The 25,342-nt window shown below is 38.1% G+C and overlaps 1 protein-coding gene across 2 annotated transcripts in view; it reads right to left on the reverse strand.

Moving 5' to 3' along the window:
* M1AP (meiosis 1 associated protein) overlaps positions 1-25,124 on the reverse strand; it is a 64,781-nt gene extending 39,657 nt beyond the window's left edge. For both annotated transcript variants that reach the window (XM_090281595.1, XM_090281594.1), the window contains exons 1-3: positions 24,837-25,124; positions 3,275-3,460; positions 1,569-1,737 (exon numbers count right to left, since the gene is read on the reverse strand). In XM_090281595.1, coding sequence (XP_090137721.1) covers positions 1,569-1,737; positions 3,275-3,460; positions 24,837-25,076 — 595 coding nt within the window. In that variant the 5' untranslated portion in view covers positions 25,077-25,124. The remainder of the gene's footprint in view (positions 1-1,568; positions 1,738-3,274; positions 3,461-24,836) is intronic.
* Positions 25,125-25,342: the final 218 nt, after the last annotated feature.

Below are 25,342 nucleotides of genomic sequence, written 5' to 3' on the forward strand. Positions count from 1 at the left end.
CTTCATAAGTTTCCATTGCCTTAGAATGAAGTGCTATGTCTGGGAATGTATTTAGGGCATATTTGGCCCTTCTTGATCTAACCCTTGCCTTCCTTTATAGCCTCACTCCTGGTAAGGCTCCAGCCATAGGGAACCGTGGGCATGTCTCTGAAAGTTTGAGCCATTTTGCTTTTTCATGCCTCTGGGCCCCCTGTTTGAGTGCCGTTTTACTCTTCTTCTGCTTGGCTAATTCTACTTGTCCTTTAAGACTCAATTTGAAGACTTTTATTCTTCTAGGAAGTGCAGGATTACGGCAATGTAGGATTTATTGGCAGGGACCTGGACACCAGTGGTTGCTGGGTCAGGGTGAACAGGTTAGAGACACCAGGGCTGGAAAACTGGTGACTGAGAACCTATTCTGAGGAGATGGGAGGGATGCAGAAGACAGGGTGTATGTGAGCCAAAACTCTAATCCCCTGGTACATGCTTCATTGTTCCATCAAACTTCACTTCCGAAACACAAATTCAAGTAGCAAAATTATTAAGAATGCCACGACAGCAAACTAAGGGCATGAAGTCCTAAGCATAGAGCTTTTAGACATGCAGGGCCCTGTGTGACTGTGCTGGTCATAAGCCCATGAAGCTAACCCTGCATAATGTCTGTTCATACAGTATTGGCTAATAGCAAAATGTAATAAAACAAATTGTTCACTAATAAGTGATTGAACTAGTAATATTATGGTCCAACTAACCACACGGTAAAAAAAAAAAAAAAAAAAACAGGTAGCCAGTAAAAAGAGACAGACCATAGGTAGCTGACTAAAACACTAAGAAAGTTATAGAATATTATATATGTAATCACATTAAGATATTAAATACAGTTGGCCCTCCATATGCTCAGGTTCTGCATCTGTGGATTCAATAAAGTGGACTGAAAATAATTGAAAAAAAATTATGTTGTTGCTGATTTCTTATGCAGTCAGACCTATGTTAGTGTGTTTGTACTAAACATGTATAGACTTTTATTTTTGATCATTATTCTCTAAACAACACACTATAAAAACTATTTTATATGGCATTTACATAGTATTAGGTATTATAAGTAATCTAGAGATGAAGTAAGTTATGCCAGTGGACAGGTTACATATAAATACTACACCACTTTGTATGAGGGACTTGAGCATCTGCAGCTTTTGGGATCTGTGGGGATTCTGGAATCAATCCTCTGCAACTACTGAGGTACAAATGTGTATATATATAATATATAGACACATATATGTGTTTGCATGAATGTCTATCTAACGGAATATTGGAAGGGATACCCGAATCTCTTAAAACTGATTACAGGAGGAAGGAATTTTTACTTTTTATACCTATACTATATCAGGCTTTTCATTGGCATATATTGTTTCTGGAATTAAAAAATTCAACTCTAACACCTAGAAACAGCTGTCTGACACACAGTAAACCATTTTGACTTCATTTCACTTAAGAACATAAAAATACCATGGAAAATAATCTTCCTGACCTGTAAAACACTATTCATTAAAATTCCTACCATTCTTTTGACCTTTTCATTAAATTCTTACCATCATCGCTGGGCTGTTCAACAGGGGATGCTGAGTCCATACACCCTAGGGTTTCCTTTATGATCTCAACCACCTGAAGCCTCCTGACCTTGAGTAGGTCTATATCTTTCAATCCTTCTTCCAATTGTCTGACCAATTCTTTTCCAGGCTGAGAAGTCAGAACAGTAATCTGGAAATAAATCCAAGAATCAATGTATCTGCCTTCCCTGGCATACAGAGTGAAGAACATAGGTTAGATCATGAGGATAAACACAGAAGTCTGTGGTAATGGCTATTGTCTTTAGGGCAAATAAGAGGATTCAATTGTACAATAACTTGCAAATAAAATGTCACTTGACAGATTATTTTGGGATCATCACAAGATCATTTCAAACAGGGTAAGCCTACCCCAGAAAGTGACAAGTGAAAAGCCGTCCCTGTGTCTTAGTTTTTTAAGATGGTTTGAAGCACTGGTAATATCTGTCCTGCTCAAAATGCTTTGATTTTATGAGGAAATAAAGAAAATCAGATCCTTAAATTCCACTCACAATATGTGTACTGAATAGCAGACAGCTTATATGTTTCTTTTTCACAGTGGTGCTTCCATGCAGATCTCTTTCCTCATTCAACCTGGATACAGCTGAGCTGTTTCTTTTGATCTCTTAACTCTAAAATGTGCTTACCCTTGATCAACAGATCTGATCTGAAGGAATATTGAGGTGTTTGTGAATAACTTGAATATTTTATTCCACCTGAATTAATACACTCTTTTTAGTAGCAGTTTTGCCTTGAATTTGAAACTCTGGGAGGCAATTCTTTTTTGTACTTAGACATTTTTGATTGATGAAGAGAGATGCAGTTGAAAGCACAATTATTTTTTAAATTGTTTTTAAAAATCAATTTGTTGCCTGAGGTTACCGGAGACTGAAATGTTTTAACTCACACTCACACACTCAGTGGAGTATACAGTCATGACTTATTATATTTTTAAGATTGCCTCAGTCTGGCACCAGAATTTCATAAATTTTTATACTTGCATATTTGCTAATCCCAAGAAAATTTACTCATTTTAATGGCAAGATTTGATTAATAACAATTGCAAGTTCTTCTGTTATTTGACCTGATATAGAACCAGACTTCATTAGATGTGACGATTCTTTATTATTATTTACTTATTTATCTTTCAATTACAGTTTACATTCAATATTATTTTGCATTAGTTTCAGGTGTACAGCAATAGTAGTTAGTGTATGATTATATACTTTACGAAATTGTCCAAGAACAATTGTAAATTCTTAAGGGTACCCAGAATATATAAATACAGATACTAATCTAGGCAGTTTAATGATTGCTTTACAAGTTCCAAAAGTCCAAAGGCAGATGGCATATTCAGATTTCATTTCTCCCTTATAATTCACTTTAGTTCCCATTTTCAGAGCTCCTCTCAATGCCTAGCTGTGTACTAAGAATTGCACAGGTGATAGGAAAAAGAGACCATGTCTCCTGCCTGCAGGGGGCTGAAAATCTTGTCTTAAAAATTGCATTCAAAGGAGGTATAAGGGGGCTAAATGGTAATGAAAAAAATACTATAAAGATTAAATTTAAAAAAGAAAATTGCATTCAATGTGTATGAAACATAGAACAATATAAGAATGATAATAATGAAGCATCTATATGGAATGAAATGGGAAGAGGGCTTAGACTCCTCAGGCAACAACGTCTCTTACCTCCAGGGAAGTGTAGGCCAGAGCTGCACTGGTGGTCATGTGTCTGCAGTACTGTTTGAACTGCTGGAGGCCATCTTCTACTGCCAGCTGCAGGGAAGTGCCTTGTGGTCTGAAACAACCTTCTCTCTGTAGCATGCGGAGTTCTGAGATGCAGGCTTGCAGCCTAGTGAAGTTCCCTTTTACTTGCTGCAGAGAAAAATGAATCAAAGATACGAATCTTTAGTGACCCAGGTGTCAGATTAATTGGGAGTCTAACTTTACTCCTCAGGAGTCCGTTCTCTTCCTAAAAATCTGTTTATTTGACCAACATTCGCTGAATGCCTGCTATGTTCTAGGCACTGTACACAAATCTTCACTATACCAGAAGAAAGAAAATTTGCAGCCCAAGGGCTTTGATTATGTGGAGTTACCAGAAACAGGAAAGGAACTCTTTTAACTCATTCACTCACCCAGTGGAAGGTCCAGCTGTGACTGCTTAATTTTACTCTGGGGTGGCCGAAAAATTGGAGGCCTAGCAGGGTTATTCTTAAACATTATCTTTATTTCTCAGTCTAAGCACTCAGAGCTTCTCTATTCAAGAGTGATGTTTTCCTAAAGATGGGGATTTAGGTAACAGATAAGGTCCTACCTATCTGCATCTCAGGATCATTTCAGTAAATAAGAGGTGCTTGGTTTAGTCTCCAGTCTGCTCAAGGAGCCAAGAGGTAAACTTCTTGGTTCTTCTCACCCTCCTTTATAAAAACTTGCTAACAGGAAGTAATCTAATATAATCTGATTGTAGATCAATGTTACATCTCCCAAAGATATATGCATTCTGAATCAATATGGAATGAAAATTTGTGACACTATTTGAAGTGGGCGGGAAAGAATTATATTTTGGGATAAGGAAACCTTCCTGACCAAAGAGTAGAACTAAGAAATATTTGTAAAATGCACATAAAATTCATGAGTGTGAGTTTCAGTACTGCCAGGGTACAAAGACTGCTTAAGCCAATGCTGCCCCACTCAGTTCCACAGCTGCTGACTTTGCTTACATGCTCCTTTCCCTGAGTTGTTGGGAATAACACAAGAAATAGGACATAATTCTTACACAAAGAGAACTTGCAATCTAGATAGAAAGATAAGAAATGTACTAAAAAAATGAGAACAAACGAGATCATAGGTAGAGACTAGCAGTCTTCGAGCATTTCTTTTTATGTACACCTAAAAGGATCTGGAGAATGATATACTTCTTTACACATTTTTAAGTTGACATCTAGATTGAAAAATTCAGAATGTAAGTAGTTGCTAAGAATGCAGCTTCCAGCATATTTAAAATATTAATATTAAAAAATAAAACTATAGCCATGATTGGTGTGCCTTGATTGGGCATTGTCTGGCAAAGCAAAAGGTCGCTGGTTTGAGGCTTGGTCGGCATGCGTACAAGAGGCAATCATGTTTCTCTCTTACATTGATGTTTCTCTCCCTCTCTTTCTCCCTTCCTTCTCCTCTCTCTAAAAAATAAATGAATAAAAATAAAACTATAACATCACCCTTCAAACCATAATCCAATATAACCTAAGTACCATAGCAATTTGATAATCACTATTATTCAATTTAAAAGTACATGAGCAAGCTCTTTTTTTCCTGTTTAACAGGTATTTATAGTCTTCTTCTTTTGTTTGAACTCATATTTCATTTTACTTTTCCCACAGTTTTATTTTAATGTAACATAATATTTTTGGTTGGCAATCTTGTATTTTTCATCCTGCCATACTTCTCTGCATCAAAACTATTTACATATTGTAAGATTTTTAAATTTCCTATGACCATAAGCGCTAAGGGGGTGATCTAGGTTGAATTATTATTGGAATTATTGTTCATATATAAATCAATTAAAACAACATATATTACTTGATTTTGATATATAATAATTGGCATTAAGTATAAACTTTAATTGAAAATTAATCTCTTAATGACATGAACATGTTGGGTTCTTTTTTCAATTAGTTCAGGTATGTGTGAGTAAATAACATACTTGCTGATCAAACGATGCAACATTCAGTATGAATTCTATTCCGATTTCCTATTGTTATAATGCTGAAAACCTTGTCCTCATAAATATATCAATCAAATTGTCAAATTGCTTTTGAGTTGTATGCCAAGAATCATACAGAGATCTACCAATAAAAATTATTTTAATGATCTATCAGTTGCTACTTAATGTGCTTTTTCTTCAAGTTTATTAAAATTGGAAACCACCTGTATGCAAAAGACTAAAACCAGTCATAAGTCATTTACTTTCTTACACTGATACTGACATTTTGAATTATTCTTTTGTTTAATGCCCTTGGAAGTTTTAAAATCACATGGCAATTCATCACCATAAGATTCATAATGGGTGAAAAATAGGTAGCTCTCCCCTCTTTCTTTTTACTTTGGATTTTATTTGTGGAGTGAAAGGAGGGTAATTGTGAGAGGGTTGGTGGGAATGTAGAATCAGCCTGATGACCTCATCATAGGCAGAATTAGTCAAAGAAGTTTAAAAAAAAATACTCATGGAAATTGAGAATCTGAATATCAATTCTTTAAAATTACTGTCCCTTTGTACTCTGGGAAGTCTCCTTGTTGTCCTAGGGCTACATGTACCCTAGTTTGAAGAGACTGTCATAGATCATAGATGCTTAAGAAGTTTAGAAAAAGAAAGGTAAGTGTTGTTGGAAAGGAGGTGAGATTGGGCTGAAAATTAAAAGGGTAACATTTGTGAAAATACAGTGTGTGGGCAGAGTGGTGGGCAGAGAGGCAGAAAGTTCAATTTGACCAATGGTCTGGAGTTTGAGAGTAAGTATGCACCAGAGAGTATGAGAAAATGTGCTTAACAAGAGTAGATAATTCTTGTTAAGAAGTAATGGGCATTTTAGTTAAAGAAGTAACTAGGTTTAAGCTCAGGCTTTAGATCCAAATAGACTTGAGTTCCACACCTGGCTCTCCCTCTTTCTGGCTGTGAGTTCTTAAGCCTCAAGTTCTTTAACTAGAAATTAGGGACAATGAAAATACTTATCTAAGAGTAAGTCTTGAGTAAATTAATTCATGGCACACAATATGCACTCAGTGTTAGCCATAGTTATTATTTTCATCAATATTATACTCTTAAAGCATTTAAGACATTGCTGATCAAACATAAGGGGTTTGTATTGACTTAATGGTCCTGTTCTACAACTGACAAAACAACTAAAAAAAAGTATTCATGTAAGTGACATAGATTCATTCACTCATCCATTAAAAAACCATTTATTATCAGGTGCTTATGATATACTAGGTACCTAAAAAACTTCATAATTCCTACTCTCTATTAACTTTACAATTAAGTTAGATAAGGAGCCTCAGAATACAAGGGGATAAGAGCCACAATAGAATGACATTTTTCAAAGTATGTTGACCCGTTATTGTCTGTCTATCTCACTAGAATATAAGCTCTACTAAAGGAGAAACCTATCTGTTTCTTCATTGCTGTATTTGCAGGGCCTAGGACACTACAGTTAATATTAAATAGATTATTTTTGAATAAATGAATGCATACACAATACATTTCAGGGGGATGAAAAATGTAAATTAGAAAATGAAAACAGATATACAGGAATCTCTGTACTACCTTTGCAACATTTTTTGTGAATCTAAAATTATTCCAAAATAAAGTCATTGAAAAAAGCCTAGAAAAATAATAGGAAAAAAAGGAAGATTATTTTGAGTGGAGAAGGCCCTTGTAAACATGACAAAAATGGTAGAAAACCATAAAGGGAAAAATGGAGAGATTTGACTACATAAAGAACACATTTTCCTGTAAAGGGAAGAGAATAAAGGACAAAAAACAAACTGGGGAAATACTTGAAACATATATGATTAGCATGACATTAATATTGTTAGTATGTAAAAAATACCTACAAATAAAGTTAATATCAGAAACACACTCTTCTACCATCTAACAATACACATACTAGATTAGACACAAATATCTTTTAGATGCATAGTTGAATTCATGAGAAATTAAGGGGAATTCCCAGGCACCAAAGGGGAAACTTCAGGAAACCGAAAACCACAGTGTTAAATAGGTGTGAAAGTCTTGGCTTTACTTGCTGATCTTGAGAACCTAGGGCCTTGTGTTTTAAGGGAGCAGGAGACAAGGCCAGGGCCAACAAAAGGAGAAGTGTTGGAACTGCAACCTGGTTTAAAGTTAAGACTGTTCAAAAGGTTATTTTCTCAGTGAAAATGTGGGCTAGAAAGAATCCACCCACCGATAAAGGGAGATGACCATAAAACATATTGACTAGTCTAGCTGATGTGGCTCAATGGATTGAATGCTGGCTTGAGAACTAAAGGATCGCCAGTTTGATTCCCAGTCAGGGCACATGCCTGGGTTGCAGGCCAGGTCCCCAGTTGGGGGAACATGAGAGGCAACCACACATTGATGTTTCTCTCTCCCTTCCCCTCTCTTGAAAAATAAATAAATAAAATCTTAAAAACAAACAAAGAAAAAGATAAAATATTTAAAAAAACAAAGAAACATGTTGACCAATGTGAGCTCTGAGTAGAAATGAAAAAGAAATTACTGCTAAGAACTATAAGCCACATACCTCCACTGATGTGGATTTGGGCTTTGACTTTACCTGCAGGTCTAAGAAACTCAAAATTTAAAACATTACTTAAAATGGTCCTGGGTTGTTAGGACTTCAGGGCACCTGGCTCAAGTAAACACAAATCCTCTCTATAGGAATGCAGCCTAAACTCGGGCCTCACAGAATTCTCATATATTAAAATCAACAAAACATATGCTCATAATCCAAAATTACAAAATCAGTGAGAAAATAAACATCATGAGTGAGAGCGGAAACAAATAGCAGAACTAGAACATCAACAATTTCAGATATTGGAATTATCAAATATACTTAAATACCTTTAAGATGTTTAAGGAAATAAGAGAGATCAAAACCGTGAACAAAGAATAACAAAATATCAAAGAGACAAGACATATTCTAAAAATTATCAAACAGAATTTCTAGAAATTAAATTATAATACTTGAAATAAAAATCTCAGTGAATGGGTTAATTGTCAAATTAAACACCACTGCAGAATTATCAACTTGGAAAATAAAGCTGAAAAAATACTACAGAACACAGCACAAAAAGACAGAGAAGGAAAATATGAAAAACATGTTAAGAGAAGTGGGAAAAAAAAGCGAGAAGATCTAATATGTATCTAATTAGAGTCTCAAAAGGGTAGAATAGAGATAATGAGGAGAAAGCAATATTCAAAGAGGTAATGGATGAGAATTTTTCAGAATCAATGGAAAGGCATAAACCTTTAGAGTCATAAAGCACAATAAACGCTAAGCAGGAGAAATAAAAAGAAATTTATGTTTAGACACACTAAAGACAAAATTACTCAAAAAGATTCTTAAAATCAGTCAGACACTAAAAATATTACTTATTAAGACACTATCATTGGGCTTACAGAAGACTTTAACAGCAACAATGTTACCCAGATGGTGGTAGAATAATATCCTCAAAATGTCAAGAAAAAACAACAACTCTCAATCTAGAATGGTTAAGTCAATGTTACTTAATTTTATGTGCCAACTTGACTGAGCCACAGAGTGCCCAGATTAAACATTATTTTTGGGCCTGTTAGTGAGGATGTTTCCAAATGAGATTAGCATTTGAATCAGTGGACTCAGTAGATTACTGTCCCCTGTGTGAGTGCGCATCACCCTATTGAGAACCTGAATAGAACAAAAGGCAGAGGGAGGAGGAAATCCACCACCCCCTTTTCTTCTTGCCTGCCTCTTTCCTGGGACTTGGTCTTCTCCTACCCTAGTACTGGGATTTGCATCATTGGCTTTTTAGGTTCTCAGGGTTTCAGACTTGGACTGAAATTACATGCTACCAGCTTTCTTGGATCTACAACTTGCAGATGGCAGATCATGAGACTTAGAGTCCATTATCACATGAACCAATTCCTAATAATAAATCTCATAAATCTTCATATTTTTATAGATATAAATATATTTATATTTTTAAAAATCCATACAATTTTATAAATTTATATATATATTCCATCCTATTGCTTGTGTTTTTCTGGAGAACTCTGACCAAGATGGAATTTGGTGCCGAGAGTGGCTCCAGTGGAAGAGGATGTTAAGGATGAGCTTTCTGAATTGGTTCTGGTTTCTGGAATTGGTTCTCTAATCTGATTAGATTTAAAGATATAACTCTATTCCAGTAGTGAAGAGGGCACTGATAGTCTGTGGCACGATATGGCAATAGAGATACAGTATATAAAATATCTGCACTGGATATTTTACTCCTAATCAACCACTTATAAGAAGTGATTTCTTACAAGAAGCAAAGAGCTGGGTGACTGTATTGTATGTGCCTGACAATTAGCTTTTTTGATTGTAATTAAATGACTGACATTAAGCTTTTTATTGCCAAGTCATTCATTTCAAAGACGTTCATTTTGAATAAACACATTGCCAGCTACACAGCTAGATAAAAACCAAGCCTGTTTCATCATAAAGCTCCCCCTTTTAGAACATTTTTGTGGACCTGGATAACTAACCATTTGAATGATCCTCAATCATTCTCAGACTTGAGCCAATTACAGACCCAGAAACCCTTGCATGAAGGGGATGTGGGGTTCCTTTGAGGAAGGATCCTAGTACATTTCCAAAAATTTATACCATTAATCTTTCTCTAATCTTTCCCTAAAAGGACCTACGGCCTTTTACTGGGGTAACTGTATACTGAGATAAAGGAAATAATCAGACCTTTTAGGGTCTACTGGACACTGTTACTGAACTGAAACTAATTCCAGGATATCTCAAACATCAATGTGGCCTGGTCAGGGTACAGACTAACGGATTTTGGGTGAAATGAAACTTTATCTCAGGTCTGTCTCACAGTGGGTCCACTGGGTCCCTGAGTGCATCTTGTGACTGTTTTCCTCAGTTTTAGAATCTGTAATTGGAATAGCCATACTTAACAGCTAGAAGAATCCCCACACTGGTTTCCTAACCTGTAGAGTTAGGGCTATTATGGTGGGAAAGGCCAAGTAGAAGCCACAAGATTTGTCTCTTCTTAGGAAAACAGTAAATAAAAGCAATTCTGCATTCCTGGAGGCACTGCAGAGATTTGTGCCACCATCAGGGACTTGAAAGATGCAAAGGTGGTAATTCTCATCACATCCCCATTCAACTTGCCTATTTGGCCTGTATAGAAGTCAGGTGAATCTTGGACAATGACAGTGGATTATCATAAGCTTAGCCAGGTGGTGACTCCAATTGGAGTTGCTGTACCAGATGTGATTTCATTGTTTGAGCAAATTGACACATCTTCCGGTTCTTGGTATGCAGTGATTGATCTGGCAATGCCTTTTTCTTCATTCCTATTTACACATTCCCACAGAAGCAGTCTGCATTTAGCTGCCAAGGCCAGCCTTACACTTTCACTGTCTTACCTCTGGGGTATATCAACTCTCCATCCCTATGTCATAATTTAGTTCACAGGGATCTTGATCACCTTTCCCTTACACAAGGTATCCCTCTGGCCCATTACAGTAATGATGTTATGCTGATTGGACCTAGTGAGCATGCAGTAGCAACTACTCTAGACTTGTTGGTAAGACATGTGTGTGACAGAGGATAGAAAATATATTTCACTAAAATTCAGGGACTTTCTACCTTGGTGAACTTTTTAGGGGTCCATTGGTGTAGGGCATATTGAGATACCCCTTCCAAAGGTAAGCATAAGTTTGTTGGTTTTGGAGTAGAAGAGAGGATCTAAAGGGTCAACATCTTTCTACTTTTAGTTCAACCTTCATTCTTTTCTCCAGAAATACTTGGTTTTGCCAATTTCAAAGCCTACTGAGGACTTGGTGGTATAATTTGCTTTATTCCTTGGCTTTCTCCACTACTGACTTAAGATTCAGCATTCTTGGGAATAAGTCAATTATCACTTGTTCCTCTGTACATAGCTTTCAAAAGTTTGTTGTGATTTTTCTTCTCTCATTACTTTTTCCTTGTGGGTTTATACAGTGGTGGCAGAGATTTCTAGTCATCACTCAATATGTGCCCTCTTCCTCTAGGTACCCAAACTGTCAATTTTTATGTGAGCTCTATGACTAGCTGGAATGACTGTATTTCCCAGTCTTTCACAAACACCTAGGAGTTTCAGTGTTGTTAAGTTCTGGCCAGTGGGATGATGGTAAACAAAGTGATGAGAGCAACTTTTTTTTAATCCTCATCCAAGGATATGTTCATTGATTTTTAAAGAGAGAGGAAGGGAGAGAGGGAGAGAAGGAGAGAGAAACATCAAGAAACATTGATGTGAGAAACATCAATCAGTTGCCTACAGTATGCGCCCAGACTGGGGATCAAACCTGCAACCTAGGTACGCACCCTGACCAGGAATCTAACCTGCAACCCTTTGGTAGTATGTATGGGAGGATGATTCAACCAACTAAGCCACCTGCCAGGGCTAATGGGAGCAACTGTTGATAAGTTTTTGAAAAGGGCGCGGGGGTTTTCTTTGCTCCTTTTCCTTTTCTGCTTGCTGGAATACAGGCATGAGGGTAGTTAACTTGGGCCCCAATATAGCCAAATTAGATCTCTATTAGTCCTAAAATCTCATTGTAGGTCATATATGATTTAAATAACTTCTTCATTCTCATCAAAAGATAAAAGAATTGGTAAGGTAACTATGTATGGTGCTAGGTGGGTACTGGAAATATTGGGGGACATTATGCAAAGTATATGACTATCTAACCACTGTGTTGCACACCTGAAACTAATACAAAATAATATTGAATGTAAAGTGTAATTGAAAAAAATTCAAAAATTCAAAAAATTGGTAAGATCTTCAAAATAAGGGAATTCTTCTGAAACTGCTTTGAGAGGAACTTAATCATTTTGGTCAGATTTATTTATATTAAGGTCACAAGGGATATAAAAGGAATTCTAATATTTTAAATATGATTCCTCTGTCATGGTTCCATATTAAAAGTTCAGAATTATTTGACTATACTCAGAAATTAAATGTGAGAATTATATTGAGGTGTTCGTTTTGGGCAATTTTCCTACCTGCTATCTTTCTCCATTTATATTTTGAGATAAATCTGCAGATAGAAAATGTCAGACACTTATATAGGTCAGAGACAGTGGATTTAAAGTAACATTTTTCCTGACACAAAGATTTGCTTGTTCGATATGCAATGTAACAGTATTGTTTCAGTGATTTTCTTGAGCTTTTAACTGGGTTTGAAAATTTTTTTGGCTTGCAATTTTTCTTGAGATACCTGTCAGAGGCTTTTAATCTAGAATGGTCTGCATCTCCTAATACAGTAATTAAGGGATCAAGGATTCATCTAGGGCCAGATGTACTGAGGAGTGCCAGATGCCTATAACATAGCCCTTGAGGAAGGAAAAATCCTTTTACCTTTGTTTGGGACAAGAACTCATTTCTCAAAGAGCCTCTTTGCTGGCTATCTTCCATTTGTCCTTCTAGATAACTCTCTACTTTTCTCTACCCCTATTGCCTGACAGAAGACAGATAGCACAACCAAATGTGGTCCTGGGACAGACATGTGCAAGGAAAATGACCCAAAAGAGGAATATATCTGTTGCATGGCTATAAACATCGGTATCGCTTTCAATTTGTCTTCAGTATCTTTGTAAAATATATAATGTGTGAATTATACACAGTGACAGTTATATATTTTGTTTACCTATTTGTCAGCTAATAGATATGCTGATAGCTTCCAATTTGAGGTTATTATAAATAATGCTTCCATGAATATTCACGTACATTTATTTGTGGAATGCATGTTTTCATTTCTATTGGGTAGATTCCTGGGGGTGGAATTTTTGGGTTATATAGAAAGTACGTATTTAACTTTTTAAGAAATTGACAAACTATTTTCCAAAGTATTTATATCATTTAACTTTCCCATCAGCAGTGAATGAAGATTATAGCTCCTCCTCATTCTCCCAGCACTCGGTATTGCCTGTCAGTATTGTCTTTTTAATTGCAGCCATTCTAGTGAGTGTGTAGAGTCACCTTTGTCTTTCTTTAACTTTTTATTTTGAAATAACTATAGATTTACATAAAACAGCAAAAATTATACATAAAGAACTTCACCCAGTTTCTTCCAGTGGTTACATTTTATATATCTAGGACACAATTGCAAAACCAAAATTGACCTTGGTACAATGTGTGCATAGAGTTCTATATCATATTCTCATATCACCCAAAGCTCTTTGTCATGCTATGTTTTTATCATCGCCTCCACCTCCTACCATTCCCAACCCTTGGCAACCATTAATCTGTTCTCCATCTTTATAATTTTATTATTTTATTTTTAATTGAATTTATTGGGGTGACATTGGTTAATAAAATTATATAGGTTTCAGCCCTGGATGGTGTGGCTCAGTGGATTGATTGCTGGCCTGTGAACCAAAGGGTTGTCTGTTCGATTTCAGGTCAGGGCACATGCCTGGGTTGCAGGCTGGGTCTCCAGTTGGGGGCATGCGAGAAGAAACCACACATTGATGTTCCTCTCCCTCTCTTTCTCCCTCACTTCCCCTGTCTCTAAAAAATAAATAAATAAAATCTTAAAAAATAAATAAAGCAATATCTGTTAAAAAATTATATAGGTTTCAGGTGTACGATTATATAAAACATCATCTGTATATTGCATTGTGTGTTCATCATCTCAAGTCCAACTCTTCTTCCATCACCATTTATCCCCCCTACAAACCCCCCTTCCTCTCTGGTAATCACCATGCAGTTGTCTGTGTCGTCTATGAAGTTTTATTTTTAAGTATATTTTATTGATTATTTTATTACAGTTGTCCCAATTTTTCCCCTTTGCCCCACTCTGCCCAGTACCACTTTCCTCCAACAATCCCCCATTTTACTTCATGTCCATGGGTCAGGCACATAAGTTGTTTGGCTTCTCTATTTCCTATACATCCCTCTGTCAATTTTGTTCCTACCAATAATGCTTCTTAATCCCTGCACCATTTCCCCATTTCTCCCCTTTTCCCCTCCCAGTTGATAACCCTCCAAATGATCTCCATACCTATGATTCTGTTCCTGTTTTAGTTGTTTGCTTAGTTTAAAAATATATATATATATGTATATTGAGGTGTTGATAGTTGTGAGTTTGTTGCCCTTCTAACGTTCATAGTTTTGATCTTCTTCCTTTTCTTAAATAAGTTCCTTACATTTCATTTAACAATGGTTTGGTGATGATGAACTCCTTTAGCTTTACCTTGCCTGGGAAGCACTTTATATGACCTTCCATTCTAAATGATAGCTTTGCTGGATAGAGGAATCTTGGTTGTAGGTCCTTGCTTTTCATCACATTGAATACTTCTTGCCAGCCCCTTCTTGCCTGCAGTTTCTTTTGAGAAATCAGCTGATAGTCATATTGGAACTCCTTTGTAGGTAACTCTCTGCTTTTCTCTTGCTGCTTTTGAGACTTCCTCTTTATTTTTCACCTTTGGCAGTTTACTTATGGTGTGTCTTTGTATCTTGGTGTGGTCATCTTTGGGTCCAGCTTGTTTGGGAGTCTCTGTGCTTCCTGGATTTATATGTCTATATCTTTTACAAAATTAGGGAACTTTTCTTTCATTACTTTTTCAAATACGTGTTCAATTTCTTGCTCTTCCTCTTCCTCTTCTCCTACTGGCACCCCTATGATTCAGATGTTGGCACTTTTGGAGATGTCCCAGAGTCTTCTTACACGATGCTTGTTTTTTTGAATTCTTGTTTCTTCTTTCTGTTCTGGTTGAATGTTTATTTCTTCCTTATGTTCCAAATCACTGATTTGAATCCCAGCTTCCTTCCCTTTACTGTTGGTTCTCTGTAGAATTTCTTTATTTCACTTAATGTAACCTTCGTTTCTTCCTGTATGTTGTTGCCATATTCAATGAGTTCCTTGATCATCTTGATCATTAGTGTTTTGAACTCTTCATCTGATAGGTTGGCTATCTCTGTTTTGTTTAGTTCTTTTTCTGAGGTTTTGTTCTTTTCTTTCATTTGGGCCATATATATATATTTTTTGCCTCCTCAATTTGGCAGCCACCCTGTGTTTGTTTCTGTGTATTAGATAGAGCTGCTTTGACTCCCTATAAAAGACACCTGTAAATTGTGTGGGGCAGAGCCTTAGGTAATTGCCAGTGTGGGGCAATCTGCTTCACTGCTTTGTAGCCCTGTGTTGGGGGAGAACTTGGAGAGGGGACTGTGCTGCTGCCTGGCTTCTGGGGATTTTCCCAGCACTCGCCACATTACCAGTCACTTCACCCACTCCCTGTATGTGACAGGTGCCCTTCCTTGAAGCAAAGTTTCCTGAAAATACTGCAGTTTCTTCCACCACCCCAAACCCCACTGGTTTTTTAAAAAAGTTATATTTTATTGATTATGCTATTACAGTTGTCCTGATATTTCTCCCTTGGTTGCCCCTCTACCTAGCACCCCCCCATTCCTTCAGGCAATCCCCCCACCATTGTTCATGTTCATGCATATAAATTCTTTTGCTACTCCATTTCCTATATGTACTTTACATCCCCATGGCTACTCTGTAACTACCTATTTCTACTTTTTTTTTTTAGTATATTTTATTGATTATGTTGTTACAGTAGTTCCAATTTTTCCCCTTTGCTCCCCTCTGCCCAGTACCCCCCTTCCCTCCAGCAACCCCAGTCCCCTTAGTTCATGTTCATGGGTCATACATATAAGTTCTTTGGCTTCATCCTTTCCTAAATTGTTCTTAACTTCCCTGTCTATTTTGTACCAACCGATTATGCTTCTTAGTCCCTGCACCACTTCCCCATTTCTCCCCCTTTCCCCTCCCAGCTGATAACCCTCCAAGTGATCCCCATACCTATGATTCTGTTCCTATCTGGTTTGCTTAGTTGGATTTTGTTTTTAACTTTTAGGTTCAGTTGTTGATAGTTGTGAATTTGTTGTCATTTTAGTGTTCATAGTTTTGATCTTCTTTTTCTTAAGTCCCTTTGACATTTCACATAATAATGGCTTGGTGATGATGAACTCCTTTAGTTCTACCTTTTCTGGGAAGCACTTAATCTGCCCTTTCATTCTAAATGATAGCTTTGCTGGATAGAGTAATCTTGGTTGTAGGTCCTTGCTTTTCATCACATTGAATACTGCTTGCCAGTCCCTTCTTGCCTGCAAAGTATCTTCTGAGAAACCAGCTGGTAGTCTGATAGGCACCCCTTTGTAGGCAACTCTCCACTTCTCTCTTGCTGCTTTTAGGACACTCTCTTTATTTTTCACCTTTGGTATTTTAATCATGATGTGTCTTGGTGTGGTCCCCTCTGGGTCCAGTTCGCCCAGGACTCTCCATGCTTCCTGGACTTGTATGTCTATTTTCTTCGCAAAATTTGGGAACTTTTCCATCATTATTTTTTCACATTAGTTTTCAATTTCTTGCTCTTCCTCTTCTCCTTCTGGCAACCCCATGATTCGGATATTGGTATGTTTAAAGTTGTCCCAGAATTTCCCAAGCCTCTCCTTATTTTTTTCTTTTCTTTTAAAAAAAATATGCTTTATTGATTATGCTGCTACAGTTGTCTCAATTTCTTTTCCCTTTGTTCCCCTCCACCCAGTGGCGCCCCTCCCTCCAGTTGCCCCCCCCCTTAATCCATGCCCATTGGTTGTGCAACTCATTTTTCTCAATTCTTGTTTCCTCATTCTGTACTTGTTGACTGTTTTTTTCTTCCTTATGTTCCAAACCATTGATTTGAACCCTGGTTTTCTTCTCTTCACCATTGGTTTTGTGTGGATTTTCCTTCATTTCACTTAGTATAGCCTTCACTTCTTCTCTTATTCATTTGCCATACTCAAGCATATCTGTCAAGCCTGTGAGCATATTTATTACCAGCGTTTGGAATTCTGCATCTGTTAGGTTGGCTATCTCCTCATCTGTTAGGTTGGCTATCTCCTCATCACTTAGTTCTCCCACTGGAACCTTGATCCATTCCTTCCTTTGGGCCATACTTCTCTGTTTTCTCATCTTGACAGGCTCCTGTGTTTGTTTGTCTCTGTGTCATTGGTAGAGCTGTTGCTTGTTACATTGTAAGGGGAAGAACCTTAGGGATTCATCAGTATGGGGTGACCTGTTTCACCACGTTGTGGCGCTGTATGTAGAGAAGGGGTCTGAGAGGGAACAATAATGCTTGCCCAGCACTGTCTCCTTTTCCAGACACTTTTCCCCCTTCTGTATGAGACTGGTGTCTCTCTAGCTGTTGCCCTGGCCATTGTTCCCAGAGTGGGTGGGTCTGTAGATGTTCTAGGACCACAGGGGCCCTTTAAACAAGTGGATTCTGCTGAGAGACTGGCAGTTTCTTTCCCTGCCTCAACCCCCACTGGTTTGCACAGTCAAAAGCAATGAGGCTTGATTTTCCCTGGTGCTGAGACTATGAGCTGCGCGGTCTGGTGAGAAGCTGGGAACACTCCCCAGGTGTCCCTTCTGACTTTTTAAAATGTGTAACTGTGCTTTCCACTGGCCTGCTGCTGCCACCACTGCCGCCACCACCTCACTGTGTCCTCTCTGCCCCAGCTCCGCCCCTCCTACCTGTCTGGATGAGTATTTCTTCTCTATATCTTTGTTTGTTGGACTTCTGTGCAGCTTGATTTTCTGGAACTTCTGATTGTTTCTAGTTTTGAGGTAGTTATATTCCTTCTTAGTTGTGGAGGGAGATGCAGCGTGTCTGTCGACACCTCCATCTTGCCCAGAAGTCCTATTTGTACTTCTTAATCCCCTCACCTCTTCACCCATTCCCCCACACCTCTCTTCCATCTGGCAATCATCAAAATGCTCTCTGTGTCCATGATTCTGTCTCTGTTCTTCCTGCTTGCTTAGTTTGTTTTTTAGATTCAATTGTTGATTATTTTTTGCCATTTTATTGTTTATGGTTTTCTTCTTCTTTTTCTTAAATAAGTCCCTTTAACATTTAATATAATAATGATTTGGTGATGAGAAACTCCTATAATTTTTTCTTGTCTGGAGAGCTCTTTATCTGTCACCTGATTCTAAATGACAGCTTTGCTGGGTAGAGCAACCTTTGCTGCTTTTCATGACTTTGAATATTTCTTGCCAGTCCCTTCTATCCTGCAAACTTTCTTTTGAGAAATCAGCTGACAGTCTTATGGGAACTTTGCTGTAGCTAACTAACTTTTTTTCCTCTTGCTGCTTTTAAGATTCTCTCTTTATCTTTAACCTTCGGCATTTTAATTATGATGTGCTTGGAGTGAGCCTATATGCATTCATTTTGTTTAGGATTCTCAGTGCTTCCTGGACTTGCATGTCTATTTCCTTCACCAAATTAGGAAATTTTCATTCATAATTTTTTCAAATAGGTTTCCAATTTCTTGTTCTTTCTTTTCTCCTCCTCGCATCCCTATGATGCAAGTGTTGTTCCAGAGGCTGCTTTTACTGTTCCTCATTTCTTGGATTCTTTTTTCTTCTTGTTGTTCTGATTGGTTGTTTTTACTTCCTTATATTCCATATCATTGATTTGATTCTCAGCCTCATCCACTCTACTGTTGATTTCCTGTAAATGGTTCTTTATTTCAATTAGTGTGTCCTTTGCTTTTGACTGGATCTTTTTTAAGCTGTTGAGGTCCTCACTAAGTTCCTTGAGCATGCTTATAACCAGTGTTTTGAACTCTGCATCTGATAGATTGCTTATCTCTTTTTCATTTAACTCTTTTCCTGAAGTTTTGATCTTTTCTTTCATTTGGGCCATGTTTCATTGTTTCCTCATTTTGGCAGCCTCCCTGTTTTTATTTCTACTGGGTACAGCTGCTTTGACTCCGTGTCTTGGTAGTGTGACCTAATATAGTGGGTGTCCTGTAGGGTCTAGTGGCACAGCCTCCCCTATCACCCAAGCTGGGTACTTGAGGTGCACCCTTCATGTGGGCTGAGTACACCCTCTTCTTGTAGTTGAGCCTTGATTGATGTTGGCAGGTCAATGGGAGGGATTTAGCCAGGCCATTCAGTTGCAAAGATTGGCTGTGACCACTAACCACCAACCTCCATCCTCCATGGAGGGTTGACTGTGCAGGGGCAGGGTGGTGGTGCTCCAATGTGGTCTGTAGCTGCCTACTGGGTGTGCTGTCCCTGGGTTCCCCAGGTGGCCCAGGCCAAGGTCAGCCCTCATCTGTGTTTTGCCAAGGGCCACCCTGCCTGAGCTATAAAGCAATCTGAGGTGGCTGCTAATTGTGCTGGGCTTGGAGATTCCCAGGTAAATCAAGCTGTGAATCTAGGCTGACTGCTGCTAGTGTCAGGTCTGGGGCTCACTGTCGCTTGTTTGAGAGGAGTTAGGAAGTTGTAAAGCATGAGTCAAGACCAACCATTCACATGGAAAAACAGCTTGGATGGGCCCATAAGTTGGGTGGAGTGGAGTCTCTGGGGATCTCCAAGATGGGTCAAACAGTATTAGCCAGGTTGATGGAGTAACAGATATGGCACAAACTTGCCAGTTCTGTTGGGGGGAGGGTTTAGAAAAGGGAGAATGGCCTCTGCTTACCTTGATGCCAGACACTTCAGTTTCTCCCTGTATACCACTGGTACCTTTCAAGCTGTTACCCTGGTGCTGGAGCTTACAGCGAGTGAGTCTGAGTAGGTTAGTCCATATGTGGGATCTTTAAGAGGCTCCAGCAATTTCTTCCACTGACTCAATCCCCACTGGTTTTTGCAGCCAGAAATTGAGGGGACTTATCTTCCTGGCACCGGAATCCTGGGCTTGGGGTCCTGGTTTGTGGCAGGGACTCCTTGCTCTCAAGACATCCCTCCCAAATTTTTATCCGCCACGCATGGATAAGGGACCAACCCATTCTGTGTCTGCACCCCTCTTACCAGTCTTGGTGGGTGTGCTTTCTTTAATTCTGTAGTTTTCAGATTTCCATTCAACTTGATCTCTGATGGTTCTGAGTGATGGCTGTTCTATATTTTAGTTGTAAGTTTTATAGGTTGTGTGAAGAGGCAAGGTTGTGTCTGCCTATGGTGCCATCATGACCAGAATTCCCCCCACCCCACAAACTAGTTTTTACAGCCAGAAGTTATGGGGATTTATTTTCCTGGTGCTGGTACCCTGGGCTATGTGGTATGGCCTGGGGCTGGGATCACTTGCTTCCAAGGTATCCCTCACTTTCAAGGTATCCCTCCTGATTTTTATCCATGAATGTGGGACTGCCTATGCCTGTTCTGCCACCACTGCCTCCTCTCTGCATCACAATGTGTCTCCTTGCCTCTCCTCCCTGTCTCCACATCTCTGTCCCTCCTACTTGTCTGGATGACTGTGGCTTCTTTAAATCCTTGGTTGTTGGACTTTATATGGTTCAATTTTCTGACAGTTCTGGGTGTTATTTGTTTTGAGATTTAGTTGTAATTCTTTTTGTGTTGTGGGAGGAGGCAAAGCTTATCTAACTATGTCTGCATCTTGACTGGAAATCCTAAATTTGTCACTTTGGGAGTGTTATATAAATAGAACTGATGTGCATGACCATATGAGTTTGGCTTTTTTTTCACTCAGCATAATGATCTTGAGATCCATCCAAGCTGTATGTGTCAATAGTTCATTTCTTTTTATTGCTGAGTAGTATTCTATGGTATAGATATATTAATTTGCTGAATCATCGACCTATTAAGGGATATTTAGGTTGTTTCAAGTTTTTTGCTATTATAAATAAAGCTGTTAATATTTAACTATGTGTTTTTGTGTAGATGTAAATTTTAATTTCTCTGGGATAAATGTCCCAAAGTGCAATTGCTATGTCACATAGTAAGTATATGTTAATATTTTTAAGACTATTACAAACTATTTTCCAGAATAGCTGTGCCAGTACACATTCCCAACAGCAATGTATGAGAGATCCAGTTTCTCTGCAATCTTGCAAGCATTTGGTATTGTTACTGTTTTATGTTTTAGCTGTTGTATTAGGTGTGTAGTGCTATCTCATCATGGTCTTAATTTGCATTTGCCTAATGGCTAGTGATATTGGATACCTTTTCATGTGCTCATTTGCCATCTGTATATCCTCTTCAGTAAAATTTCTCTTCATGTGTTTTGCTCAGTTTTGAATTGTGTGTGTGTGTGTGTGTGTGTGTGTGTGTGTGTGTCAAATATGCGGTTTGGAAATATTTTTCTCTCAGTCTGGAGCTTGTCTTTTTATTCTCTTGACAAGGTCTTTTGCATAGCAAAAGTTTTAAATTTTTATGAAGTCCAGTTTGTCAATTTTTTCTTTTATGGATTGTGCCTTTGGTGCCATGCCTAGGGATTCTTCATCAAGCTCTAGGTCCTTAAGATTTTCTCCTACATTTCCTTCTAAAAATTTTAGTTTTACATTTAAAGCTATGATCTATTTTGAACTAATTTTAAAATAAGATATGAGGTTTAGGCTGAGGTTTATTTTTTTCCATGGGTGTCCCACTACTCCAGCACCATTTATGGAAAAGGCTATACTTTGTACACTGGACTATGTTTGCAACTTTATAAAAAATAAGTTGGATATATTTCTTTAAAAAAAAAGATTTTATTTATTCTTAGAAGGTAAGGGAGGAAGAAAGACAGGGAAAGAAACATTGATGTGAGAGAGAAACCTGTCTCTTGCACATGCCCCAACTCAGGGCTGAGCTGCAACCCAGGCATGTGCCCTGACTGGGAATCTAACTGACAACCTTTTGGTTTGAAGGACGATGCCCAACCAACTGCACTACACCAGTCAGGGTGGGTTTATTTCTTCAGATCTATTTTTATGTTCTCTATTCTGTTCTTTTGATCTGTATGTCTCATCTTCCACCTATATGACACAATGTTGATAACTGTAGTTATATGAGGAGTGATTCCTCCTAACTTTTCTTTTTGTTACAAAATTGTTTTAGCTATTCCAGTTTCTTTGCCTTTCCATATAAATTATAGAATAAGCTGGTATATTTTCAAAAAAACCCAACAACATGCTGTGCCCTGGCTGGGTTGCTCAGTTCACTGGAGCTCTAAGTGTCACATTATACATACACACTTATTACGGTTTACCGGTGTCAACATTTACCAGTTCAAATGCATAGACACCTTAACTTCCTTAAATCTCTTTACTTTCCCCTGTTTCTAATGTAATTATCTTAAATATTCCTCTGTTTCCATTAACAACAGACAATATTATACTTTTTGTTTTGACTTGTCAAATATAATTTTGAAAATCCAAGATCCTTTTTTTTTTTCTGTCCAGAACTATGGTTTATTATGCATATTTTCACACTGCAGGTTAAATTACGTTCCAGCTTCCATGAAAGCTTTTTAGTTTTTATTGTGATAAAAAATTTTTTTCTATTTTAAAACGTAGTTTTACATTCCCGATTCTGTGCAACGATCACCACTACCCATTTCCAGAACTTTTTCTTTTTTATCAAGAACCTTTTAGAAAGGCTGGTAATAGGTCGGGCCCAAGATCCTTTCTTTTATGATTTCCTTTCTGTTTTAAGAACTTCCTTTAACCATTCTGTTAAGGTAGGTCTCCAGTTGACAAATTCTCTTAGTTTTCTTCATCTGAGATTATCTTTATTTCTGATTCATTCCTTAAAGATACTTTCCCTGGATATAGAGTTCTAAGTTAACAGTTCTTTTCTTTCAGCGTTTGAAAAATGCTGCACTTTCTCAGGCCTCCATGGTTTCTGATGAAAAAAATATATTGTTACTCCCCCTCCCCCTTATAGATAAGGTGTCAGTGCTTTGCTTTGACAAAGAGTTTGACTTTAGCCTTTAGAAGTTTGATTATGATGTGTCTTAGAACACATTTCTTTGCATTTATCTTGTTTGGAACTCACCAGACTTGAATATATAGGTTTATAACTTTTGCCAAACTTGGGAACATTTTCATGATTATTTCTTTAAATATTTCTTTCAGCCCTACCCTCCTTTCCCTTTTCTCTTGGACTCTGACAACGTGCATGTTAGATCTCCTGTTATAGTCTCATAAGTCCCTGTGGCTTTGTTCATTTTTTAAAAGTCTATTTTCTCTGTGTTGCTCAAATTGGGTAATTTTGGTTCTATTTTCAAATTCATTGATTATTTCCTCTGACCTCTCCACTCTGCTGTTGAGCCCATCCATTGAAGATTTTGGTTGTTGCACTTTTTCCGTTCTGAAATTTCTATTTGGTTTTTCTCTGTACTTCTTTTATCTTGGTGAGATGTGCTACTTTTCTATTTTTTCAAGCATGTTCATACTGCTTGTTAAAGCATTTTACGATAGCTACTTTAATTTTTTTTTTAGATAATTCTAACATCTGTCATTTCAGTACTGGTGTCTGCTGTGTTCTCATTCAAATTGAGATTTTACTGGTTTTTAATATGATGAGTGATTTTTAAATTGTTTTCTGGACATTTGGGGTATTATGTTATAAAACCCTGGATCTTGTTTAAATCTTCTGCTTTAGCAGCCCTCCTCTGACACTATGCCAAATCAGGAAAGTGAGGTTTCCAGATAATTATTGCCAGGTAGGGTGTGACTCTATTTGGTCTCTCTTTACAATCCAGGAGGGAGGGTGCCTTGTTAGTTCTGGGTAGGGGTGGAAGTTTAGTCTCTCCACATGGCTTCCACTGACACTGGGGATGGGGAAGCTTCATTACTGTCAGGTGGGCATAAAAGCCCTGCTTTTCCAGTAGGCCTTCATTGACATCACCCTGCCTTGGAAGTAAAAAGGTGCCTCAGTAGAGCTCCCCACATGACCTTCACTCTGCCTCCTCCTACACCACCTCAGGGGAAGAGATAACTTGTTAATGCTGGGTAGGAGGGTGGGAGTCCAGGCTCCCACATGACTTTCATAGATACTAGGGGAAGGAGGTGTTGTTTCTACCAGGTAGAGATGAAAGTCCTGGATCTCTAGTAGGCCTCTGATTATCCCAGCAGCAAGGTGTCTCAGGAAAGGGATGCGCTAGACTCTCTGAAGTCTTTCTTATCCCTGTGATTCTCAAGTTTGCACAGGGAATAAAGTGATGATTTGGATTTGTTTGAGGAGAAGGAGACATAGTTGTCAATGTGTGAGGGAGCTTTGTAAAAGCACTGTCCCTTGCCCAGTCTTTGTCTTCTGAAACACTGTGTGAAACTGTAAAGAATATATTTTCATGTTTCTGCACAGTTAGGGCTATCTGAGCAAAGAAAACTGGAACCTGGGTTAAAGGACAAGTCTTGAGGAAATTCAAACACTTATTTCCCTATGCTTGCATTTTAAAGGGGTGTGTGTAAAAGGAGTCAGTTGCTTATGTTCCAGAGGTCTGTAAACGCCAAGGTTTCTTTCAGGAGTGGAGGGGGAAAATATGTGACCTATTTAAACTCCCATATTAATAATTTTGGGGTTTCCCTTATGTACAGGATGACATCTGTCTCTCATTGTGTTGCTTGTGGGGTATTGGGTATGGGCATAGGCATAATTATTGCTGTGAGTACTAATAGCTGTGATATGAAGTTTCTGGAGCAGAATAAAATGAACAAATATAGATATACTTACCACAAATGGGAGGATGCACTCATGCTGATTTTGTACCATATATAAGCTGAAGAGGGACATGCGGCTGGGGCCCATCAAGCTGCAGGCTAGAGAGAAAAAGTTCTGCAGAGCCTCACAGAGGTTGGAGCAGATGTCAGCCCAGGATGGTACAGAGATATGCACAATGAGGAGCCTTGGAGGTTGCTGGTAAATCTGCACTGGAGTGGGGGTCTTTTTACCAGTAGTTCTCCCATGATACATGGCAGCCAGAACAGAAGTGGAACTGCTGCCACTGCCTGAATGTCCTCTACACCTATAGGGAGGAAAGAGAAATCAGTTGTTTTTGTAAGACAGAGTTATATGCTCTGTTGAAATAGGAAGTCCAGGAAGGAATCACCAGGTACTAACTCAAGCTCCTCAATGCAGACTATCCCATCTTTTTTTTTTAAGTGTATAATTTCATTTATGTCCAAAGTCCAGAACAGACAAATCCACAGAGACAGAAAGTATATTAATGGCTGTGAGAG

This window comes from Furipterus horrens, unplaced genomic scaffold (assembly GCF_987537825.1).
Source record: "Furipterus horrens unplaced genomic scaffold, mFurHor1.1.pri manual_scaffold_6, whole genome shotgun sequence".
NCBI lineage: Eukaryota > Metazoa > Chordata > Mammalia > Chiroptera > Furipteridae > Furipterus > Furipterus horrens.